General features: G+C 36.4%; 1 protein-coding gene across 2 annotated transcripts in view; it reads right to left on the bottom strand.

Moving 5' to 3' along the window:
- Window positions 1-4,327: 4,327 nt before the first annotated feature.
- Window positions 4,328-11,268, bottom strand: part of ZBTB21 (zinc finger and BTB domain containing 21) — a 32,856-nt gene continuing 25,915 nt past the window's right edge. For both annotated transcript variants that reach the window (XM_074969586.1, XM_074969580.1), the window contains exon 2: window positions 4,328-10,616. In XM_074969586.1, the coding sequence (XP_074825687.1) occupies window positions 7,436-10,603 (3,168 nt within the window). In that variant the 5' untranslated portion in view covers window positions 10,604-10,616 and the 3' untranslated portion in view covers window positions 4,328-7,435. The remainder of the gene's footprint in view (window positions 10,617-11,268) is intronic.

The raw sequence follows: 11,268 nt of genomic DNA, 5'->3' as shown, positions 1-11,268 counted from the left end.
ACTGTTTGTATAATGGTTGTAGAAGCAGGGGCCTGATTTGCAAACTAATATCACCTAGTTCTTATACAGCACTTTACCAAAGAGGTCAGTATCATTATCTCCATTTTACAGCTAGGAAAATTAAGGCACAAATAAGTGAAATCACTTGCCCAAAGGCACTGAGGAAGCCAGTGGCAAAGCCAGAATTAGAACCCAGATGTCTAGGTCCCAGTGGCTCTATCCACTAGACCAATGTCTCAGTACAGGGGACTGGGGTGGTATGTTACTTTTCCTTTGCCTCATACAATCAGGCCTTTCTTTTATTCATAACCGCACACACTTCAGTGTTAGGGTCATGCTCTCTTCTTGTGCTGCAATGCAAAGGAAAGGATCTTCCTCTGAAGTACCTAGCAGAAAACAGTAATCTCATCCTGGCAAGAGAGAAAAAAATGGATACTCCAAACTTCAGGTTCATTCATGCGATAAACTACACACTCAAAACAGTAAAATAAAACATTTCCCCCTTCAGTTGGGGATGGAGAAAAAGAGAAAGGTAATATTATAGGGACCCTAATTTGCACCTTTGAGGATTTTTAATCTCCACTGACTAGTACCTTGCTCTGTGGTTAGGTTCACACGAATCGGGTATTTAAAAAAAAAAAAAAAATTGTTGGCTGTGTTCAGTCATGCACGCACACCAAACACCTGCATCAAGAAAGGGGGTCACGTCTTGTTTAATTTTCAAAAATTGCAGTATTAAGGCTTCATTGTTTGCTTTATAGATAGTTAGGAAGTAGAAAGAATCCAGTCCACTCAACCTGTAACTTATTTTTATGGTATTAGTATTATTTTTCATACCCCTCTTCTTGTAAATTAAACTACCTTAGTACTGGAAGTAGAGCATTTTTAAAGAAAAAAAATATCAGAAAACCTCTAAATTATCTGAAATAGCTTTGCTGTATTATCATTTTGTGATTTTAAGTCTGGGGTCTTGTAACCTAGAAGGGTTAGAAACCAGTGCTGTATTTCTTTAGAGGGAAGATCCCCAGCGCTCTGTGGTATAAAGCCTTCTTTTCTAGCACTTGTGGGTCATAGGATATTAGACCTCTCAATGGGGCTGAATGATCTTTTCCAGAAGCAAACATCTGTGTTGTAGAACCCCTTTCAACAAGGGGTCCCTGGTCGTGCAGCTCTGATGGAATCGTGCTATTGTGTACGTGTGTTTGAAGACAGAGTGAGTATGGAGGCCAGAGCAGCTGTGGAGACAGAGGGATTCTGTGTGGATGCCTGTAGCCTAAGAATCCTCATGGCTCAATGGTGGATTCCACAACCTATTTTGTGAAAGAATGGGGGTGGGTAAACCCCATCCCCCGTGACAATGACAGATTCTTCTCTACGTGAGGCGAATCCTCCCCCTGCATTCTCTCCTAGAAGTTTTAATACAGGAAGTGGTGGCAATAAGAACTCTATTTACTCCAATGGCAGCACTACCAGGTCCCTCAATTGTTCCCTAATAGTATATTTAAAACATTGAGTTCAATCCAGTTTTAGAAGCACGCAGTTGACCTTACTCTGTTGCCACTGAAGTTAAGTTTTACCATTGCCTTCAATGGAAGCAGAAATAGATCAATGGTACAACTTCCTTTGACTGCAATGGGAACAGAATTAAGCTAGTGCTGACATTTTTGAAAACCCTACCCTCAAAGCACAGGTTTTGTTGATGTAAAAGTATATTTTCTATGCCACTTCACCTTCTTTATAATATTTCAATAAGATACTTACTAAAAAACATAAAACATTATTTTAATCCTAATCATACCAGCTAAAAATAGTCATGCTGTATATACAAAGCATACAGACTGAAACATACCCTTTTGTGAGCAAAATTCCCACCCCACTATAAATAATATCAAATTTGCCAAAAGATTCCAACATGAGACAATAACTCAAAAGAAACAAGTGTAAGTTTATTGGACTCCAACATTTCTTAGTCAAAATCTAAGTAAAGAAAACACACAGTAGAAAAAGTCATACAAAGCAGCAATGGATTTACATTACATTAAAGGAAGAGTTATTCTACACTATTAATTCTCAGTCCTAAAAAAGTAAAAACCTATTATTTAAAATCCAACACTGATGTAACTGAACCAATATACAATGGCTACATGATATACAGGATTATAAAAACAGCTTTTATTTGTCTTAATTCTATAACACTTTAAAATGACAAGTGATTTTATGTAACTTTAAATTGGAAAATACTACAGTTTGCATGTTTATGTTGGATTATTCCAACTTCCACAAAGCGTAGGAGACTTTTTCCGAACACTACAAATGATCCCATTTTTCTTGTTGTTTTTAAAAGGGACACTGTCAAGGTTAGACTCTGAAGTTTTGGTTTTGTAACTATTCATAAGTTTTCAAATATTATATTTTAAAGGGTGTTTTAAATTTAACACTCTGCTACAATGGTGGAAACCCAAACACAATATTTGTGCCAGAGTATGAGAAATAGAAAGGGAAACTGATTTGTCTGTTTTAACTGTCTCAGAATAGCAAAATGCAACAGATCCACAAAGCTCAGATCCATATTTCATACACATTGCCAAAGTTTGAGGGTATCCCTACCTGGGATTTTCATGCCCAAACATCTTAAATGTTAACAACTGGGGTTTAAAAATTATATTAGCTTTATTAGTATCAAGTATTGGTAACACAGGTAAGGACATTTTACACTATGTTTATCTTGATAGTACAATTTTTGTCACAAGTCATTTTAAACAAACAAGAATCAGTAGGACTTCAAAACAAAACAAAAACCCAAATACTATCAGGCTGAGTTCAACACAAAATTTTTAACACTGATTCACTAATTACAACATAAAAAAAAAAATCTATCTTCCTTTGATTTTCATCTAGATCTTCTGGTAAGAAAATGTAAACAGACAGTATAGGCACATGCCAGATTTTATAGGCACATGCCAGATATTTGCACCATAACTGCTAGTGCTCAGGAGTTAGGGCCATATTCTACCCTTGTCCCACATGAGGAACTTCCACTGATATCAATAGAAGTTTTAGGCAATATCTTAGGCCTTGTCTACACTTACCGGGGGTTCGACGTGTAGCGACTGCTGCATCGGCGGTCGATTTAGCGTGTCTAGTGAAGACCTACTAAATCGACCGCCGATCGCTCTCCCATCGACTCCTGTACTCCACCTGAACGAGAAGCGCAAGGGGAGTCAACGGGAGAGCATCTCCAGTTGACATTGCGTAGTGTGGACCCCGCAGTAAGTAAATCCAAGTACATTGACTTCAGCTATGTTATTCACATAGCTGAAGTTGTGTAACTTAGACTGATTGACCCCGTAGTGTAGACAAGGCCTAAGAGTACAATACAGATCTGGAAGAAACCTGCACTTCTGCACTTCCTACTTGGGCAAAAAGCCCTCATAGATGTCAATGGGAGCATTGCTTAAGGAGGGAATGCAGGAGCAGGTTCCCTACAGCTGTGTATTTTGGTTCACTGGAGCGTTGTAAGGCTATAGTTGTGTTCTGAAACGAGACTGACAACTCAACTGCCATCTCTGAAGTTTAACTGTCTATTGTTTACTTTTAAAAAAGTTACAAAATTAGAGCAGCAATACCATTTCATGTCCTTTGTCTATTTTGGTAAAATTGCAGAATTACACACTAACTATATATGTAGCCTTTATTCAGAAGAACATTCACTGATACAATTTTTGTTTCTACCATTTAAAAGTCCACAACATGTAATTATTTCCATTGCTTACTTTGAGTGGTTGATTATGGCCCCAATTCAGCACACCACTTAAGCATATGCTTAACGTTAATCATGTTTTAAGGCCCAATGACTGCAGTGAGACTTAAGCATGTGCTTAGCTGAATCAGTACCGACATGAACTAGCTTTACTTCACAGGCCAATCCTGTTCCCACTAAAGTAAACAGGAATGGTCACTGACTTGAGTTGGAACAGGATGAGCCTCTGTCAAATTTTGTTGATGGAGGACAAAACAAACCAAGAAAGAATTAAATTCTAAAGTATATATTAAAACATCTGCAAGTTTCTGTCATGCCATATAAAAAAAGAGCACAAAACCTCAAAGTTTAAGCGAAATCATACAAACTTTCTGCAATTGTTAAATAATCAGACAAAAAGCCAAGGCCTTTAGTATCCAATTCACACAGTTGCAAAACTAAACAAAATATGATGAAGACAGGTTTTTTGTATCAATAATTTGCCTATTATTCTTGTTATGGCCAAACTAGACATTCTTTAAAAGACCTTTATTGTAACTAACAATTTCTTCCATAATTTAACTTTTCTAACATATATTAAAATTACATGGAGTAGAAGAATATTTATCCATATCCTCCAGAGTAAACACTTCTGTCTCAGGGCTTTTTAAGATACTGTATAAAAGCTAATAGAAAACCAGAATTGATGTATAAATATCTCATATTTAAAACTTTATTTAGAGATCCTGTATTCCTTTATTGGACAACAAACAGGAACTAATTTTAAAAACAAAACACAGAACATGCTCAAAATTAAAAACAAACCTTTTTAAAAATAATCTAACAAACTTAAAAAGGAAACTAGTTATATCCACTTTTTTTCTGATTTTTACAATATATATTACACTTGGGGAAAAAAAAATCAAGACTTCTTCAAAATGTAGCACAAGGTTGTTAAATGTGTGCTATTTATAATCTTAGTATATACCAAAAATGCATCAAAGAAGTGCTTCAGTTGAAAATTATGGTTATTTGATAGCTGAACTGGTCATCATATTTTCTCTTAGAAGGGTATACTCATTCTTAGAAGGCTAGGTACAGACTGTCAACAAACTAAAAAGGAAATATCATGCTGTTTTGTACAGGAATCAATGGTGAAAACTTAGGCACCAATTTTAATACCTTGCTTTCACATTTTGTCCACATAGATTTCTTCTCCTAAAAGACATTTAATGTAAACACAAAACAATTATTTAGCTGTGCTAAATATATTTAACATGGCTTTATTTCATCTTGCTTTTGTTTAATAAACAAGGTTGAGTAATTATTATTTTACACTGAAATTATTTCTTTTCATTAAATGGTTTAGTTTTGTTAGTTGGAATTAAAAAAAGGAGTCACATCCGGAAATGTCACCTATAAAAGTTTACATAGGAACCTTGTTTCATAGAATCATAGGGTTAGCAGGGACCTCAAGGGTCATCTAGTCTAACTGTAGTTTCGATTGCAGTTTTCATCTAAAAATATTTGCAGATTATTAGTGTAATCATATTTTCACATAATTCATCTGGAATAAGGAAAAACACCTATAGGTAGGTGTTAGTGTGTTTAGTAGCAGTTTTAGATTTTTTTTATCCACCATGTTGTAGCAAAAGACTTTGTAGCTAAGTATTGCAGTTTGCTGGTAGCAGAAAGTCTGAGGGTCATATTGTGCCATCCTTTTAAGCTGAACTTCCCAATGAAAATAAAGTGCTGTTTTAAAACAAACAAAACAAATGATGGCAAGTATGGACTTTGATTGAGCAAGGTATCTAAGTACATGCCTAACTAACCACCCACTGAAGTCAACAGACCTACCCAGCAGCTTAAAGTTAGGCACCCATGCTCAATCTTGCTGAATCAGGCCCATTGTCCTGAATATTATCATTGTTGTCCACACCTTTATATTTTGGGACTCAGCCTACATTCCTTGTGACTTCTGTGGGAATTCTGGATGCTGAAGGAACACAGTATCAGAACCTTATAGGATTAAGGGCTTGATCCTGCTCCCACTGAAGTCCGCAACAAAACTCCTGTTGACTCTAGTGAAAGCAGGGACTGGGACCTAATTACACAGTACTGAATGCAATACTTTCTTTTTTCTTTTCCCATCTGAAGGTAGCCTGGATCCAAAATGGACTGTCAAGTATTTCATCCATTTACATTCTCACGGTTTATTCTAATCCATTCCACTCAATTAAATTTAAAAAACCAGCAGCAGAAAGATGGTTTTAACTCTGAGCTCCTAAACAAGAGAAGCACATTGTCAAAAGCAGGTGGAAAACTAATTCTGGACCCTTGCCATAGCTTCTGGCAAATATTGGATACTAATGATGCCAACTATTCCAATTGTGACTATTTTTAACCATGATTTTAAACAAACCCAAATTAACACTTCTAACACAAAGTATCACAAACAATAGAAAGTGTCAGAAAAGAAACAAATATTCTATACACTGTATTTACAAAATCTGATGATTGTAGTGTGGTGCTTTTTCCTCTGCTTTGAACCGGATATGTATGTTTAATACAAAATTTAAATACATATTTTATTCATTTATACAGGGGTCTATATAAATATTTACATTTAATTTTTTTTAAAAAAACATATCTTTGTGCTAATGGCCATATTTACTGCCACACACAGGAGTTTATTTCACAACCCCTTCCCCCTACAAGCTTCTGCTATTCGAAGTAATATATTCATACATTCTATTGTACTTAGAATTACACACAACAGTACAAACCAGAGGAAACAAAATTGTGAATTGTCTGACATCCATTCAATGTTAGTTCATATTTATAAACAGTACTGTTGTTTGCATTATAAGTGCTGCTCTATTACAATGCTTGTAGTTACTGAAATACGTACAGTAAATTAGCCTTTGGGGCGTTCTATAAAGCAGCATACATTTTTTTCCAGAGTCTTCCTTAGAAGCTTCTATTTAAATGGCTGAAAGCAGGCTTGCTGCTCCTTTATATATAAAATCCAAGTATTAATATTGCTGATCTTAGATTCTATTGTATTTTGCACAAGTTCCATATAAGAACAAAACAATTCCACATTACCATAAAAAAAACAACAACATTAATTCCCAATAAGTGTCAGGATAACTCAAACTTGAGGTTTATTTGTTATTGCTAAAATATTACTAAAATCTAGATTACTAAAGAAAAATATTCCATCCACTTCTTTCTTAACTTCAAGTGCAGGGCTAATATTTATAGGGAGCTCAGGTGTTCATTATACTCAAAACAAGAAGTTGGTTACAGTATAACACCACTATAAACTCACAGTTAGAATCCACATTTTTGTTCCTTTTTTGTTTTTAATGTATATTTATATATATATATTGACACCACCGGAGGAGGATCCATGCATACAATCAAGATGTGATCGGATTTCAATGTTAATGAAATTAAATTATACTGTTACTATAAGATCCCAGACAACAGTACTTTATACAAATTTCTATCTACTAACATCAAAGTTAGTTTACCTTAATCTTCAAATCCAAGCAGCATCATAAATCCATCTTTACTTTTTTGATGGTTCTTGTCCCCTTAGATTTCTAGTTTATATGGCATACTTCTGAAATATCCTGGAAACGGTCTCCATTTAACCAGCTTTTTAAACTACCTGTTGAAGATCTCTAACTAATTGTGTGTCTGTTCATGGCTCCAAAGACTAAATGCAGTCTTGAATGTCCTGTGACAAAGTTTACACATATATTGTCTTTTGAATGTGATTGCTGAAAGTGGTGGAGCATGATAAAAGAGCGTGTCCGATTCTTGTGGAACAAATAATTTCTCAGTAGTAGTTGGGCTCTCAGACAAACCTGTAGGACTATCAGGCTCTAAGGGCTGGATTTTGGGTAGAGGTGGGGGTGGAGGCAGAGGTGGTGGTGATGGGGAGTTAGCTGGTGGACATATCTCAGGATCTTTATTCACTGATTCCTCTGCAGCCTGTGACATATGAGACTGGAAGTGGCTCCACAGACGGAAGTTGGTCCGGAAGGCCTTGTTGCACACATGACAAATAAATGGTTTTACAGAGCACAAAAGCTCCTGGTGACGCTCCAACTGCTTGTGTACAGTAAAAATTTTCCCACATTTTTCACAGGGCCACAAGCCAGTGACTTTATTAGAAGCTACTTCCTTAGCTTCTCTGTTGGTTTCAGTGACCTCATCCTCTATATCGTCTGCAGGCTCTTCTTTTACGTGAATTTTAAACTGTTTGGAAACACTTAGATCTTCAGGGAGGCATGAAGAATCTTCAGAATCAAAATTAATTTGTTCTGAAGAATCACTGAATACTCCATCTTCCTTCGCAGTAACAAAATTGTTCATTTTATTAGATTCTGATTGAGAATGCAATCTTGAAGCATTAGTTATTTCACCATTGTGATCAAGAATAGGTAAAGAAAAATTCTCTGTTGGGGCCATGGTATTTTGATTGTGAACTTCAACTTGATGACGCCAAATACTAAAGGAGGATTTAAAAGTGCGCATACACTCAAGACAAGTGAGCTTCTTATATTCACACTTGCTTTCATGTTCATGCTTCAGCTCTGGAGAAGAAAATCTAAGGCTGCAATAAGGACAGACTGTTGCATTTCTACAAAGTCGCTCATGATTTCCCTGTTCAATAAGAGAGGAGAGCTTAGCATTACAAAGACGACACTGATAGACCTCTTTGTTTTCAACTGGACTTGCAATATGAATGTGCTCTTTTTGCTTAGAAGCCTTATGTCCTCCAATTGGTTTTTCCCCTGGATGCATTTTTATGTGCTGTTTAAATTGAGAGAGAAAACGATAAGCTTTCCCACAGTAGGTACAAATATAGGCTCCTTTGGATCTTGATCTTAAATTCCTTTTGATGACTTGCTGTGCTTGTGAACTGGACTGTCCCTGAAAACCTTGTTTGCCACGTCGTAGTTTAACAATCAGTGCTTTTTTAATCTCTCTCTCTCTCACAATATCAATTAATTTTCTTTGGAATTTTTCATCCAAGACAGCATGTGAACTGGAAGCAGGTGAGGGATTCTTCACAATTCCATGCTGTGTCTGGCAATGAGTCCATACTTTGAAGTTTGTGTGAAATCTCTTGTGGCATATATCACAAGCATATGGTTTCTCTGGATTATGATACATATTAACATGACGGTGAAGGCCTGCTGTAGATCTGAAAATCTTAAGGCAGTGCTTGCATTTAAACTTTTTGTTTGGTCTCACTTCTTCCAATTCACTGTATTCATCTTTACTGACATCAGAATCTGGAAAGTCAGCATCAAGACGCGTAGGACTTGAACTTTCCTCAAAATTATCCTCTGACCCAGGAGAACCATGCTCATTCACTTTCAATTTTTTAAATGGTAGCCTTCTATCTGCTTGAAACCTCCTTTTTGCTGGAAGTCTATTCATATCCCTATTATCATCCTCAGTTTTAAAAGGAAAGTCTTTACTGGCAGATGTTGAAGCATCTCCTACTGTAACTCTTATTATTTCAGAAGGCTCTGAAAGCGGGCTGCTAGGTTCAGTTTTTATTCGTACATCAGTTAGAGGAGAAGCTACCTCCCTATCAGTCGACTGAGAGGCACTAAAGGACCTAAGGCGGTGTGGGTGCATTACCTGTGTCTTGTCATCTAGGACAGCCTTTTCTGAAGACTCTTTCAAGGATGACTTTTGAGATATAACATTAAATGTTTTTCCCTGTGAGTCACTAGTCACCAATGATGATCCATGTGAAGCTTTTAAATCAATAGAAGATGAATAAATAGGAACCTGACTATCCATGGACAATGACCTTCGAAGGAGACTTTTTACAAGTGGGCCACTCCGGTCAATACTTTGGTTTTCAGGACCTGATCCACTAGATGGAACCACTAGTCCTAATTTTGAGTAGTATAGCAAATTCCTATCTTCTCCTTGACCATTTCCTTTTCCTGTCTCTCGCAACAAAAATGTAGATTCTGATGAAGCATGCAGAGATAAGATTGGAGGACGTGGTCTTTTTAATGACATCTCTACAGCTTTTCCTCTTAGAAGCTGACCACTCACTCCTGGCTCATCACATGAAGTTTCTTTCTCAGCTAAAGGCTTTTGTGGCAATACTGTATTCCTCTTTACCAAGCCACTACTACTTTGGTCATCCACAGTTCCAGAAGGTTCATGAAGTTTGGTGTAGCTCACAGGACTGTCTTTTAGCCACCTCCTGTCACTTAATGATAAACTGTGAAGTGGTTCAATTGGTTTTGTTACTTGTGGTCTATTGTTTGTTTTGATGGCAATGGAGTGTGAGGGCTTAGAGCTATGGCTTAAATCATGTGTTTGACTGACATTTTTAACTTGTGCTTCATTTCTGCTCTGACAAACAATGACACTTCTCTTCTGAGAACTGCTTTCATCTTCTTCTTGAAACAGTATTTTTTTAACGGGACATGCTGGAAAAGGAGCTTGAGGACTCTTAGAAACAATGTTAGTAAGAAAGGAAATGCCAAGGCTGTAGCCCAATTCTTGAACAGCTGCGAGACTGCTTTTCTCAACAAACAAAGACGAAGAGTAAATGTAGTTTAATACATTATCAAAAGCATCTGGTTCACAGAAGTCAAGCTGAAACACTGATTGGGACTCATTCTCTTTATTTGTGAAGAGAGTCTGGAAGTATTCACTGCTGGCAGCCAGAACATTTTTATGAGCTCTAAATTTTTGGTCTCCCACTATTAGAAGAACATCGCATAGCTGTCCTTTTAGACGTTCCTCATTCAAAGCACTTAAGAGAGAAATGGCGTGTGCTGGGTTTATGTAATGCAAGAGCCCCTCCATGATTTGGATTTATCTGAAAAACGAAAATAAAGATAGTTATGGTCTGTTTTACACACACTTTTTAAATATAACATGAACCTATATAAACGGCTTAGTTTCTGATTATAGCCCACATAGCTATTTTTTCATTAACATTAAAGAATTTTAAGTTTTGGGGCTAGGCATGGGAATTAAAAGGACAAAAGCAATCTGAATTCATAACTCTAATAGATACACAGGCACAAAAAAAAAAGCAATTTGTGATTCTGCTTTTCCAATGCACCTTAAATAACCACTCTCCATTAAGATTATATCTGACCAATAAGGGCAACTATGTTCTCTTCCTGTAGCTAGCATATGCCTACTTCTCTTTATACAGTAATACTCAATAAGTTGACTGAGCGTGAAGGAAGTTTTTTTTCCTACCAATACTTCTGCAAAGACATATTAAAAAAATATTGCTAAAATTCTGAGTCTGAGACTTACAATATGGGTTAATTTTTAAATGTAACTCATTTTTGAGGCTAAACAACCTTGACAGTACCCTTTTAATTGAACAGGCTAAAGTTTTTTGTTGCTTTTTTAAAAATGATGGGGAAAAACTATCCTGCTTAATTGTCTCTGATGAAGACTGGTGTAATTAACTCTCATATTTGCTTACATTTAAGGGCAAGGCAAAAAGTATA

Source organism: Natator depressus, chromosome 1, assembly GCF_965152275.1.
Source record: "Natator depressus isolate rNatDep1 chromosome 1, rNatDep2.hap1, whole genome shotgun sequence".
In the NCBI taxonomy this organism is placed as follows: domain Eukaryota; kingdom Metazoa; phylum Chordata; order Testudines; family Cheloniidae; genus Natator; species Natator depressus.
Note: the sequence above shows the minus strand (reverse complement) of the source record. Positions and strands in the feature narration are given on the sequence as shown.